The sequence below is a fragment of the Somniosus microcephalus genome, chromosome 14 (assembly GCF_052327205.1).
Source record: "Somniosus microcephalus isolate GS21.2 chromosome 14, FLI_Smic_1.0, whole genome shotgun sequence".
In the NCBI taxonomy this organism is placed as follows: Eukaryota; Metazoa; Chordata; class Chondrichthyes; order Squaliformes; family Somniosidae; genus Somniosus; species Somniosus microcephalus.
In genome coordinates this window covers 47,046,586-47,061,688 of record NC_141000.1, presented here as the reverse complement: position 1 = coordinate 47,061,688, position 15,103 = coordinate 47,046,586, and the positions used below count along the sequence as shown (strand labels likewise).

At 40.7% G+C, this 15,103-nt stretch overlaps 1 protein-coding gene across 8 annotated transcripts in view; it reads right to left on the bottom strand.

Moving 5' to 3' along the window:
• dmd (dystrophin) overlaps positions 1–15,103 on the bottom strand; it is a 2,562,635-nt gene that overhangs the window by 1,702,203 nt on the left and 845,329 nt on the right. For 6 of the 8 annotated variants that reach the window (XM_086007360.1, XM_086007362.1, XM_086007361.1 and 3 more), the window contains exon 9: positions 11,801–11,926. The exons of the other annotated variants lie outside the window; for them this stretch is intronic. In XM_086007360.1, coding sequence (XP_085863486.1) covers positions 11,801–11,926 — 126 coding nt within the window. The remainder of the gene's footprint in view (positions 1–11,800; positions 11,927–15,103) is intronic. 8 annotated transcript variants of the gene reach the window in all.

Genomic DNA, 15,103 nt, shown 5'->3' with positions numbered 1-15,103 from the left:
CAAGCTGTGCATGCCTAGCTGACATTTCCTCCTATGTGCATCTATAGTCCTGAATTGTCTTGCAGTACCTGCTCCCTGGGAATTGTCATCCTACCTGTTGGCACTCAACATGACAACGGGTCAGTAACACTCTGCTACCTCAAGCTGTTCATATATCCTGCAGCACTTGTCTCTGCAATATCATCTTCAGTTAAGCAGTGTGATTCAGGGCTATTACAGCTCTGCATATTTATAAGACGCAGTGAAATTAAATAATGGAACAATGTAGATACAAAAAACATCACACAAGAACACGCCTCAGATATAAATAACAATAGTCTGGATTTTGCAGGGCCGATAATGACGTACACCCTCAGAATGGCTCAAGTTCTGGGATTCCGCATGCACAAAAACCCGAAACTTACGATCTGTCAATTTTCTCCTTGACAGATCGTCCGCATGCGCCCCAAAGACACTTTCACAGGCACAGAGTTGGGCTATCTGCTCAACTGCTGCCCAACAAAAGCCCACGAATCCCTTACGTCTGGTAAAAGCAGGCATAGGGCCTGCTTTTACCAGCATAAGGGTTAAAATAAATGTTAAATTAAAATTTTAAAAATGATTAAAACATACAAAAACATTTAAAATTAGTTAATGGAAATTTTGGGCTGGATTAAAATGATTATCTTTCAAAAAATTTAATTTTTATTTTAAATGCTTAATCAAAGCGGCTTTTAATTAGTTTTGAACATGGGAATATTTTTTTTAATTTAATTATTTATTTATTTGGGGATTTCTCAAAAGCTTATGAGGAATTCCCCCTTTCTAGTTGGTTGGCCGGGCCCACGTGATCCCAGGAACACTTCCAAACCACCTGCGTCTCTGGGATCCGTGGGTTTTTACGCAGGCGTACGCCTGGAGGCCCCGGACCCGGAGACTTCTCAGCTCCGGAGCCACCAGGGTACTTTCGTATTTTTTTTTTCGGGTCAGAGGCGTACTCCGGAGGCATGCCTCCGACCACAAATTTTGGCCCAATACATTTTAACAGTTTGCTAACAAAGTACAATTTTCCGCTGTTGTACTTTACTGCTTTCAACAGAAGCTTTAGATCATAAAGAATATTGAATATTCATATGATTTGAGCTGAAATATTTAAAGCATATATCATGACAACCAACTAACAGGCCACAGTGAGTCACCTTACTCAGAACGTACCGCACAAAGAAGAAATGGTTTCCCCTTGTTATACAAAATCGATAATGTTCAAGAACTATCTTCTTTGAAAAGCATTAGGTTTCTAAGTGGTCAAAATGTAACTTTTCTAAAAAGGTCATTCCTCAGTGATTCAATTAGTAATGGTGTTCACCGACACCAGGAAGGTTCCAGATTTGATAATACCCTGTACTGAGTCATTTGATGGTTAGGCACTACAACTGGTCTGGGGTACCCCAGACCTGCCAAAAAATCAGTGGGGGTGGGAGGGAGAGGCCGAAAGCTTAGGCCATAAAATCCAAACTTATTACTATCTGTAGATCTTTCAACTTCACCTTTAGCTACTGTATTATGTACACCATTCGCAGTGCAAGTTCTACTACAATTTTTCCTTCTGACCAGGCACGGTCTATATTGGCTTTTTTTTAAAAGCTGGAACGGTTCTTTCCATTTATAGATTTTATTTAACTCCCTTTAGAGGCCCCTAGGTGTTTCCTCTGACTCAACTGCATGCCTACTTTAGTATTAGCTGCAGATTTGGTGAGTTTACATTGGGTTTGTGAATTCAACTCATTAATAGGAATATTAGAGGCCTAAGAGCCAGTCCCTAGGGCACTCCACTCAGTATCCTCCCAAACCCTGCCCAACATTATTCCCGATCAGTGTTCCATTGTTTCCCTTCCTTGAGCCAATATTTTATCCTCCTCCAGGTCCTCCACTGAATTCCCATTGCTTTCGGCTTTTGTAGTAGCTTTTAGAAACTATACTGAAGAATTTTTGGAAATCTAAGTGCACGATGTCCAAGGATTTCCCGCAATCCACTTGGGATGTTAGTTCCTCTAAAAAGTTATGGTCAGACAGGGTTTTCCATTTTGGCCATTATTTACCAGATTGCCACATAGGTAATCCTCAAATTTTGTTTTGATACTTGATTCTATGATTTTACCAGCAATGGATTAGTTGTTCCCAGATTAGAATAATTATTCTCTGATATATTCACTGACTTCCTGCCAGGGCCTGAGCAACCACATCTTGTATGGGGTCTCTGATCAGTCCTTCAGTTTCCTGGTTCAACTGCACTCTGGCCATCAGTATTTAACATCACGCTGTCCTCGCCTTCTGCACTTGAGATTTCCACTATTTTTTGAATGTGAGTACTACGTTAACTTGCTTGCAGTTTAGCTGGGCCTCCCCAGCATTCAGATAACGCACTCCTAATGATTTTTGAGAGTATATCTGTGACTGGATATTTCACACTGAAGAATTAAGAGTTTATACTTTGGGTGCTCAAAGTCTAATATTGCTTTGCAACATCTAAAAAAACAATAAAATTGTTATTTTCAAAAAAGGAAAGGAAAGGAGGTCAGGCATTTCCCTGCAGAGAAGAAGGGTAAGACACCCTCAGGCTGTTCTGGTGCACCTCCTGCCAGTCTGTTCATAGTAGCGGAAGCACAGGCCGGCCAGCAAGTTGCCCGCCTGCTCTCTTGACTAGGGAGGGATGTATGGCATGGGAAACCTAAAGAATGGATGATAAATCAATCTGAAATCGTAATTAAATTACATGAAACATTAAAGTCCCTATGACAAAATGCAAGCGGTTCGCCTGTTACTTTCCTAGTCCCGGTCACCTGCTGACCACTCCATCTCCTGATGTTGTTTAAAATGTTATTTCAATACTAATAAATTATGAAATGTAACTTGTATTAAAAGAGAGTGGTAGTGCAGCACTCTTGATCTCCAACACACTTTGCCACACTGAGATAGGTTTGTGCCCACAATTCTCCACGTAGCAACTTCCCAATCTTAAACTATACCAGTGGAGATGATGGCAACCAAAGCACAGCAGTTTGACTACCCATAAGGGGATTCAGAGAATGGTTCACCCTGCTGTTGCACCTTCTGCCGCAACTAGCTCAACAGACCTGGAAGCAGGCTGTGTGACTGTTCTCTCAGTTCCACTATGTTGCACATGGCTATGGATACCTAGTGATAGGGAAAATAGAAAATAATTTGCTGGAAAGGAAAAGAAAATCTGGATGAAATGTTCATTTTTTAATTTCAAAGTTAACCAATTCCCTCAACATATTGGTGCTATTGCTTCCCCAATCAGTGTCCTTGCAATTAAAAAAAAAAGTCATTCTTAGAAGGTGGGCATCGCTGGGCAAGGCCAGCATTTATTGTCCATCCCTAGTTGCCCTCATGGTGGTGGTGGGCCTTCTTCTGGAACTGCTGCAGTCAATGTGCTGAAGATACCCCGCATAATGCTGTTAAGTAGGAAGTTTCACAGTTGAGTGATCCACCCGGTTTGATTCTTGCTTTTCACCCTTGTGTTATTTTACAACTGAGTGGTTTGCTCGGCCACTTCAGAGGGCAGTTAAGAGTCAACCACATTGATGTGGGACGAGAGTCATATATAAGCCAGACCGGATAAGGACGGTGGGTTTCTTTTCCTAAAGGACATTGGTAAACTAATTGGGATTTTATGTCAATCAGACAACTTTGTGATCACTTTTACTGATACCAGCTTTTTAGTTCCAGATTTTTTTAATGCAATTCAAATTCTCAAACTGACATGGTGGGATTTTATCTCACATTCTCTGGAGTATTGGCCTGGACTTCTGGGTGACTAGTCCAGTAACATAACTACACTATAGTACCCTGTAAAGTAAACTACTGTACCCTGTAATTACACAGAATCCATCTACATGAGGCTCGTGGAAATTAATTCTGTTTCCTATATTAAATGCAACTTAAGGAAGCAGGAAAGGAGACAGACTGCATCAGTTTAAGTGTCAGTCCATTTAGGACTGAATGCAGGCAGCCTGGCACCGGCTGCATTCAGCGCAGCCCAATTTTACAAAGGGGGCTAAAACAGGCTTTAGGCCCCTTATTTGCATGTGCAAAGGGTGTAACGCCGGTTCCAGGCCTGAGCCTCGGACGCCTCTTTTCCTGCCTTTAACAATATGGTGGGCAACGCACCTCTGCCTACAATGAGCACTCACATTCCACCCGCCATACTGAAGGCTTAGGTGGCTGTTTTGCGCCTAAAAAATGGGCAGGGCGTCATCGAATTTCTAGGCCCCCATCTTTTAAAGTGGGTGCCTGTCCTGCTGGGCTCCACTGTGGAATGTAGAGAGCCAGTTGCTCCATCAGTGGAAATGCACTCTTCATTTTAGTGAATCCAGCTAACCTTTATCTAAAGTACACATATAGACCCACGTTTCCATCTCCCATCAGCTGCATGCCCTTGTAATATAAAAGTGCCTAAACTACAATTATTTTTGTTCTCCCATATACCTATTATGTGGAGAATTCACATACACATTCACTGGAAATCTGAATGAGGTGGAATTTCTTCAGCAAATCTACAAATTACTTTTCAAGAAGCCGAATGCATACTTAATAAGAAGTGCTTCCTTTCCATGATAGTTTACTGCAGGCAAATAATAGACTACTTATTACAATAACATCCAATTACACAAATAAATGGTTGATTAGCTCGAATTCATATTGCTCGCAGTAACTCCAATGCCTCATTCTTTCCACTTACTAATTTTCTTATTTACACATTGCTTTATGTCTAATATTGTTTGTCAGCCTAGAGCTAGGTTGGTTAAAAACTAATTAAATGGCTTCTTCAGAAGACAAAATGCAAATGAACTCTAAATGAACATTGTCCCTAACTGTGTCCAAGGACTGCCACACTGTACTGAGTACCATCATCACAAACCAAATAAACAACCCCACCTCAAAGAAGCTACAAGGATATAATTTACAGTGTCTATATGGCAGAATGATTCCCAACACTTGTTTCAGGCCTGTATAAATCGAAGGAAAAGGGATTCAGACAGATGGCCTAGCAAGTTCCTGCTTTACGTTTCTTGCTTTGCAACCTTTAACTCATAACAATTTTACCTGCTCTGTTCTGACACACCAGTCAGTACTCATTACTAACAATTGGAATCTTACTTGTGTTTAACCCCTTGTACAAGAATTTCTGTAGAATTTGCTTGAAAAATAGTGGTGAGCTCACGTCGCCCGCCATTATTAGAAAACCCAGCAATTTGCGGCGAGGAAGAAGTACGCCACGAGTTATGAATCAGCAAAAACTGCTGGATGATTTGCGCCGCTCCACCGTTGGCCTCGCAAAAGCGAGAGCTTGTCGTCAAGCCCCTGCCACGAGTGCCACAAAATTGTTGGATTTGCCCGTAAATATGAATGCATCTCGCCACAGCCATTTAGGGCTGGTATTTCATGGTGTCAGGACCCTGTTAGTGATTTATGGTCCTGACACAAAGGGAACAATTGAAATGGTCAAGTCTCACTCCAGCAGATATTTTCTAAATTATAAATTTTGAAATATTTCTCTCACTTTTCCTTTGTCTCTTTTCTCTCTCTCTCTCTTTTAATCCAATCTTTATTTCCCTCTCTCTATTTCTCTTTCTGTATCTAATTTGACACTAATTCACCCTATTTCCTTCTCTGCTGTCCCCTCTGTTTCTTTCTCTATCCTTAAATTTCATGAAGGAAATAGACTATTGAAGTTAATGAAGTCCCTTTTACATTTCCAGCATTCTGATAATGCAATCTGAAGGGTGAGGTAAAAAATTAGAGCACTCTCAGCGAGGTGCGCCGTTCCAGCAATTTCTAGGCCATTGTATATTTAATTACACTACAATTTAAAATATATATATGTATATATATTATTGGAACTTAATTCTTAATTGATCTATAATATTTTAAAAGCCTTGCATATAGTGCCCACTTCCTGTAGGCATCACACATATTCCCATCACACTTTCTCTGTGTTGTGAACATAAGAACATAAGAACATAAGAAATAGGAGCAGGAGTAGGCCAATCGGCCCCTCGAGCCTGCTCCGCCATTCAATAAGATCATGGCTGATCTGATCCTAACCGCCAATCTACTATCACAGAACCATCTCCTGAATCTAACAGAATTAGACACACGAAATAGGAGCAGGATCAGGCTACACGGCCCCTAGGCCCGCTCCGCTACCCACAAGGCCATGTCCGATCCGAACCTAGACTCATGTCCAAATTCCTGCCCGCTCCCCGTAACCCTTAATTCCCTTTACTTCTAGGAAACTGTCTATTTCTGTTCTAAATTTATGTAATGATGTAGCTTCTACAGCTTTTTGGGGCAGCATATTCCATGGACCTACCACCCTCTGAGTGAAGTAGTTCCTCCTCATCTCAGTTTTGAAAGAGCATGCCCCCTAGTTCTAGCCCCCTAAGACTATGCCCCCTAGTTCTAGTTTCACCCATCATCGGGAACATCCTCCCCGCATCCACCCGATCCAACCCCTTCACAATCTTATATGTTTCAATAAGATCGCCTCTCATTCTTCTGAACTCCAATGAGTAGAGTCCCAATCTACTCAACCTCTCCTCATATGTCCATCCCCTCATCCCCGGGATTAACCGAGTGAACCTTCTTTGTACTGACTCGAGAGCAAGTATGTCTTTTCTTAAGTATGGACACCAAAACTGTATGCAGTATTCCAGGTGCGGTCTCACCAATACCTTGTACAACTGAAGCAATACCTCCCTATTTTTATATTCTATCCCCCTAGCAATGAAAGCCAACATTCCATTGGCCCTCTTAATCACTTGCTACACCTGCATACTAACCTTTTGAGTTTCGTGCACCAGGACCCCCAGATCCCTTTGTACTTCAGTACTTTCCAGTTTCTTGCCATTAAGATAATAACTTGCTCTACGATTTTTCCTGCCAAAGTGCATAGCCTCACACTTTCCAGTATTGTATTCCATCTGCCAAATCTCTGCCCACTTACTTAGCCTGTCTATGTCCCCTTGCAGGTTTTTTATGTCCTCCTCACTCACTACTTTCCCTCCCATCTTAGTATCATCTGCAAACTTTGATATGTTACACTCGGTCCCCTCCTCCAAATCGTTAATATAGATTGTAAAGAGTTGGGGACCCAGCACTGACCCCTGCGGAACACCACTAGTTACTGATTGCCAGTCTGAGAATGAACCATTTAACCCAACGCTCTGCCTTCTGTTAGATAGCCAATCCTCTATCCATGCCAGAAGATTACCCCCAATCCCATGATTTTTTATCTTAAGCAATAATCTTTTGTGTGGCACCTTGTCAAATGCCTTTTGGAAGTCTAAATACACTATGTCCACTGGTTCCCCTTTATCCACCCTATATGTTACTTCCTCAAAGAACTCCAGCAAATTTGTCAAACATGACTTCCCCTTCATAAAACCATGCTGACTTTGTCCTAATTAAATTATGATTATCCAAATGTCCTGTTACTGTCTCCTTAATAATGGACTCCAAAATTTTACCTACCACAGATGTTAGGCTAACCGGTCTATAGTTTCCAGCCTTCTGTCTACTGCCCTTTTTAAATAAGGGTGTTACATTAGCAGTTTTCCAGTCTGCCGGGACCTTTGCTGAGTCCAGGGAGTTTTGGAAAATTATTACTAATGCATCCACAATCCCTACCGCCACTTCCCTCAAGACCCTAGGATGTAAGCCATCAGGTCCAGGTGACTTATCTGCCTTGAGTCCCATTTTACCGAGTACCACTTCCTTAGTGATTTTGATCGTGTTTAGCTCCTCCCCCCCTATAGCCCCCTGTTTGTCCAGTGTTGGGATGTTCTTAGTGTCCTCTACTGTAAAGACTGATACAAAATAGTCATTCAGTGTTTTTGCCATCTCCATATTTCCCACCATTAATTTCCCGGTCTCGTCTTCTAAGGGACCAACATTTACTTTAGCCACCCTTTTTCTTTTTATATAACTATAAAAACTCTTACTATCTGTTTTCATATTTTTTGCTAATTTACTTTCATAATCTATCTTCCCTTTCTTAATCAATCTTTTTGTTATTTTTTGCTGTCTTTTAAAGTTTTCCCAATCCTCTATCCTCCCACTAGATTTGGCTACCTTATATGCCCTTGTTTTTAGTCGAATACTATCTTTAATTTCTTTACTTAGCCACGGATGGCTGTCTTTTCTTTTACACCCTTTTCTTCTCAGTGGAATATATTTTTTTTGGAAGTTGTAAAATAACTCTTAAATGTACACCACATTTCATGTATCGTCTTACCCTTTAATCTATTTTCCCAATCCACTCTACTCAATTCCACTCTCATACCTTCATAGTCTCCTTTATTCAAGCTTAGCACGCTTGTTTGAGATCCAACCTTCTCACCCTCTAATTGAATATGGAATTCAACCATTCCAAGGGGATCCTTTACTAGGACATTTTTAATTAATCCTGTCTCGTTACACAGGACCAGATCTAAGGTTGCTTGCCCCCTGGTCGGTTCAGTTACATACTGCTCAAGAAACCCATCCCTAATACACTCAATGAACTCATCCTCAAGGCAGCCCTGCCCAATTTGATTTGTCCAATTAATATGATAGTTAAAATCCCCCATAATTATAGATGTTCCCTTATTACAAGCCTCAACTATTTCCTGATTGATACTCCGTCCAACAGAGTTGCAACTGTTCGGAGGCCTATAGACTACACCCACTAGTGTTTTTTTCCCCTTATTATTCCTTACCTCCACCCAAACTGTTTCATTATCCTGATCTTTTGACCCAATATCATTTCTCTATATTACAGTGATTCCTTCCTTTATTAACATAGCCACCCCACCTCCCCTTCCTTCCTGCCTGTCCTTCCTGATCGTTAAATAACCTGGTATGTTTAATTCCCAGGCATTATCACCCTGCAGCCATGTTTCTGTAATGGCCACAAGGTCATACCCATATGTAGTTATTTGTGCCATTAACTCATCTATTTTGTTACGAATGCTACGTGCATTCAGATAGAGAACTTTCAAATATGTTTTGTGACACTTAGTTCCTGCTTTTGCCCTTTTTATTACTTTACCTTTTACTCCATACCTTCTGCCCCTTCCTGACACGCTCTGGTTTTTAATTTCCCCACTGCTACCTAAGTCTATGACCTTCTCTGTTGTCATTTTTATTATTTGCTCTCTCGGAACCTCCCCCCCACTAGTTAGTTTAAAGCCCTCTCTACAGCCCTAGTTATATGATCCGCCAGGACTCTAGTCCCAGCACTGGCCAAGTGAAGCCCGTCCCAATGGAACAGCTCCCTCCTGCCCCAGTACTGGTGCCAGTGTCCTATTGTTATCAAACAGCATACACCAATTTAAACAAAAATGTTGTTCCTAAGATCAAAATACGCTTGCGTACAATCCACTTACCCAGAGGATTCAATTAAAAAACACTACTTTAGTTATTTCACAAAATTCTACCATGTCCTCCAACCTATCGCGGAGAGCATATACAAAGGACTTTACTTAATAAAAAACATGAGTTACTGTAAGTATAATATTTCAGTCTGGATAACTTTTAAATAAATCATAGTTAGATTGGCTTTAGAGATGCTTTCTGCATATTTGAATGCCCCATCTCCCTCCAACTTGGTAATTGGATTGTAATGGTTACGATGATCTAAGGAGAAGGTCACCCACACCTTCTTGGTTTCAGAGACAAAAGTATTGCCAGCATCATCCCGAATAAAACATCAACATAAAAGCTACTGTGCCCTTTTAGATGCAGTCATAACATTAGAGAAATTCAAGGAAGATATATCACTTTAATTAAAGCTGCTAATATCAGGTAGGAGTATTTTATTCCTTTTCTGGACAGCAAAAAAGTGACATAAAACCAGAGCATCAGACCATTCATCAGCACCAGTTACTGAAAGACCCAAGCAGGACAGGTAGGAACATCCCATCAGAATAGAAAGTCTTATACTGCACTGAGAATGGGATGAACATTCTGATAGAAGCAATAACAGATCTTGGTGTGTCATGAAATGCTCAGCCATCATTACAATAAGCTCGTTCCCTCCATTCAAGCCAGGTTTATGAGATTATAACCAAGGCTATGAATTTATAGTTTTCATGAGCAAAATTGAATTGTGGAATGTGACCTCCAAGGCTCCCAAAATCCAATGCAGTAAAAATCCAACTTTAATTAGTTATCATTGGTTGGCCCAATTCTAAACTGATGAAACTACAGAATGAGATCCCAATACATGTAAAATCTCTAACACCTACTTAATAAAAATAGAATTTGATCTTACTTATCAAAGTGGCCCTGGTTATCAGACACTGGAAGCATGTTATACCCTTCAAGCCACTATTCAACTGGCAGCTTCAGTGAAAACCAGCACAGTCTGATGTTGACAAGATTTCCCCCCTCCCTCATATATCTGCATGCATATCTTTACAGTGCAGCCACTTTAACAGACACTACCATGGTACTAAGCATCACCTGCATATCCTGAACATAAAACTAGGCTCTTAATGTGTTACTGATACAGCTGTTAAAATTGTGACTCAGATATTAAACATATTTCTGCAGAAAAATTAAAACCAAAGATGGGAACTGACTCATGCATGTTCAAAGGTGAAGCACAAAATATACTGTCTTCTTTGCCATAATTTTGAATATTCACTTTTAAAAAGCTGAATCTAATATGGGAAAGTATAGTACAATGGATCTTACTCCCAACAACCATATAATCCATTTTAGTCTTCTCTAGTTAATACCACAGCAAACTTCACCTTAGAACAGATTAGATCATAAAACTCGTATTTGCATGCATGGACCGTTGTAAGATTTTCATTTTCATAACAGCCATCCTAATGATATTAACATTGGTAACTTAGCATCAATTAATGCTGAATTATGATCAATTTTCCGCTATGGACTTGCAACTAGTAGGTTGCTAGTTCAAAATTGTCTAAACTCATATCACTGAGTCTCTGCAGTCAGCTGTTGAGATTTTCATCTCATGAGTCAGGGCTGAATTCAAACTAAGATCGAGAAGTGAATGTAGCCCCAGTATGCAACCCAATCCCACTTCAATATAGTTTTAAGGAATATATTTTTTCTCATATTTTGTGCTGTAACACCTAAATTCACATGCTAGAGGGAACCAAGATAAAGTACTGAAAGAAAATTTCTCCATAGATCTCACAACACAAAAGGCACATTAAAAATCTATCGTCCATATGTTTGCTCAACAATGCAATAATGTAAAATAGATCACTGAAATGGCTTTAAGTGCTCAAAGTAGTCTTCCAAGAGAAAAAAATAGGCAAACCAATGTTATACTCGTGATCAAAATGACTATAGATATTGATAATGTTCTGGTCAATGCTTTTTTAAACACTGCAGATTGCTGCTGTTAGTCTGTTCAGCACAATATTTGTGGCTCAGTAACTGAAATCAATAAACATGGAAGTGCAATACATACAGTGTGAACTGAGTATACTCCTTGCTGCTTGCAATTCTACATAACTAATAGGATTACAGTAATTAATAAAATCCTTAATCCAGCATAGCACTTAAAAGCACACAACAGTCCTCAAAGCGTACATCATTTATCATTCACTTCAGTGTTAGTTAGTGCTTCTACAATTGGAACGTGCAGGGTTTTATTACAATCTAAATCATAGAGCAGTAAGTAGATCTAACTAGTCTAAGCCACAAATACTGGCTGCATGAAATCAGGAGAAAAGAACAGGCAAGTTGAGAAGATCATACAGTGATGACAGACCTTTGGAGGGAGGTCCATTTTTTGGTCAGAAGGCATAACATAAGCGGCTTGTGTGTAGGCATAGCTTTTGTAGTGTTTAGAAGGTGAAGGAGTGCGCACATGGCCTTGTGCGACACAGACTGTGATCTAAAAGGGGGAAATTGGGAAAAGCAGACAAACATTATGGAAAGGGTGTCAGCAAGTAGAGAGATATGAAAAAGAAATATAAACTGAGTGAGGAAATCTTAGCAACAGCACAAGAAACCTGCACAATAATACTGCTCACAACCAATCTTTTTGTATCTTCCTCCAACAAGAACAATGAAAGCCGGGACTGAAAATTCCTCCATCACTATCATCAAAACCAGAGAAGACAATTCACATGAGAGGGACAACATATCAACTTGTCTTTAGGATAAACATGTCAGCTTTTCACTGTCCGAGGCAGAATACTTCACTTCCGTATGGCACTCCATCCAGCAACCTTGCTGAAAGTGAATTTACCTTAATGTTAATGGATTACTCTTAGTGGGACACTGCTGAATCTATCAGGTAATTACTAACATTGCTAATACTGTAAGTTTATATCGTATGAAGTAAGTCTTAACCAATCAAAAACTCTTAAAGGTGATCACCTAACTGAATGAAGTCACTGGTATACAAGAATGCTTATTATAATCAGTTAACAGAAAATTAAATCTCAGGTTAATGTATGCACTTTTTGAAAATGTATTACTGATCTTGGGCCTGCAGAAGCTTTTACAGTTGTGGTGAGAGACTTGAACATATAATCTAGTCAGTCAGGTGTCCTGGCCAATAACTATTCCTCAACCAACCGTATTAAAACAAAAAATAATTCGATCATCTATCTCACTGTGGGTTGTGAGGCCCTGCTGTGTGTAAATTGTCTGCCACATTTTCCTACGTTACAACAATAATTACCCTTCCGAAATATTTCATTGGTAGGAAAGTGCTCTGTGACAACCAGTGGATGTGAAATATGCAATATAAATGCAAGTGCTTTCCCCATTATTATTTGGCTGGAGTATTTTTCCAAGTGTGCTACACTGGAGAGCTCTTTTTCAGCCGGCACAGACACGATGGGCCGAATGGCCTCCTTCTGTGCCGTAAATTTCTATGATTCTAATCACATGTACTGTATTTGTAAAAACTGCTCCAAATATATTTAATAAACTTCTTCAGATTAAGATTGTTCTGGACAGAGTGATGTTCCACCATGGAGCCCAAAACACACTGCATCACAGAGCGGCTACACGAGGCTTATTCCATGACATTTTCAATCTCGAGCATGTTAGTAGCAGAGACATCAAGCAGAGGCCAGGTACATTCATACAGAAACAAAGGGGACTGGTCAAGAATTATCTCTAGTCCACTCTTGTACACATCCTAGTGACCAGTTCAAAGCAACAACACCAGATGCCTGGGAGCCCATCACCTACTATTATGGGTACAGTAGCATAGTGGTTATGTTACTGGACTTGTAATCCAGAGGACTGGATTAATGATCGAGCGAAGTGAGTATAAATTCCACCACAGGCAGCTGGAGAATTTAAATTCAGTTAATCAAATAAATCTGGAATTAAAAGCTAGCATCAGTAACGGATTGTCGTAAAAACCCATCTGGGTCACTAATGTCCTTTAGGGAAGGAAATCTACCATCCTTACCCAGTCTGGCCTATATGTGACTCCAGAACCACAGCAATGTGGGTGACTCTTAATTGCCCTCTGCGGTTCAAGGCGGCGGCTCACCACCACCTTCTCCAGGGCAATTAGGGATGGGCAATAAATGCCGGCAACGCCCACATCCCGTGACAAATACACACTAACCAGTCAAGGGAAAAAAAATGTAATCGCCAGGTACTTGCAGAGAAAAAAAGAGGGAGTTTATCCTCAAATTAATTTTGAAAGTCTCTGTACCAGTCAATGTACCATAATTTATTTTAGTACATTCAAAAATATTATACATTAGTCTCATCAACCCCTGTGCAATTATTACAGGAGTTCTGATCTCAAACATAAGAACATAAGAAGTAGGAGCAGGAGAAGGCCATACGGCCCCTCGGGCCTGCTCCGCCATTCAATAGGATCATGGCTGATCCAAACCTAGACTCACGTCCACTTCCCTGCCCGCTCCCCGTAACCCCTAATTCCCTTATCAGCTAGGAAACTGTCTATCTCCGTTTTAAATTTATTTAATGTCGCAGCTTCCACAGCTCTCTCAGGCAGCAAATTCCATAGATTTACTACCCTCTGAGTGAAGAAGTTTCTCCTCATCTCAGTTTTGAAACGGCAGTCCCTCATTGTAAGATTATGCCCCCTAGTTCTAGTCTCACCCATCAGTGGAAACATCCTCCCCACATCCACCCGATCAAGCCCCCTCACAATCTTATATGTTTCGATAAGATCGCCTCTCATTCTTCTGAATTCCAATGAGTAGAGGCCCAACCTACTCAACCTTTCCTCCTAAGTCAACCCCCTCATCTCCGGAATCAACCGAGTGAACCTTCTCTGAACTGTCTCAAGAGCAAGTATATCTTTTCTTAAATATGGAAACCAAAACTGCACGCAGTATTCCAGGTGTGGCCTCACCAGTACCCTGTATAACTGAAGCAAGACTTCTCTGCTTTTATACTCCCTCCCCCTTGCAATAAAAGCCAAGATTCCATTGGCCTTCCTGATCATCTGCTGTACCTGCATACTAACCTTCTGTGTTTCATGCACCAGGACCCCCAGATCCCTTTGTACTGTAGCACTTTGCAGTTTCTCTCCATTTAGATAATAACTTGCTCTTTGATTTTTTCTGCCAAAGTGCATAACCTCACACTTTCCAACATTATATTCCATCTGCCAAATTTCTGCCCACTCACTTAGCCTGTCTATGTCTTTTTGCAGGTTTTTTATGTCCACCTCACTCACTGCTTTTCCTCCCATCTTTGTATCGTCGGCAAACATAAGAACATAAGAAATAGGAGCAGGAGTAGGCCAATCGGCCCCTCGAGCCTGCTCCACCATTCAATAAGATCATGGCTGATCTGATCCTAACCTCAAATCTTCTATCACTCTGCATCCACCCGAACCCATGTGATCTCCCGGGAGAGGCGAAAAACCAGATAAAGACCCAATGGCCAATTTGGAAGAAAAAAATCTGGGAAATTCCTCTCCGACCCATCTATGCGATCGAAATTCTTCCAGGAGATCACTCTGTCCCTATATTTTCTATAGTACTTACCTTCTGTAAAGGCGATCTCCACCCCAGCCAGGAACAGGAATAAAACCATCTCCTGAAATCTAACACAGAATTAG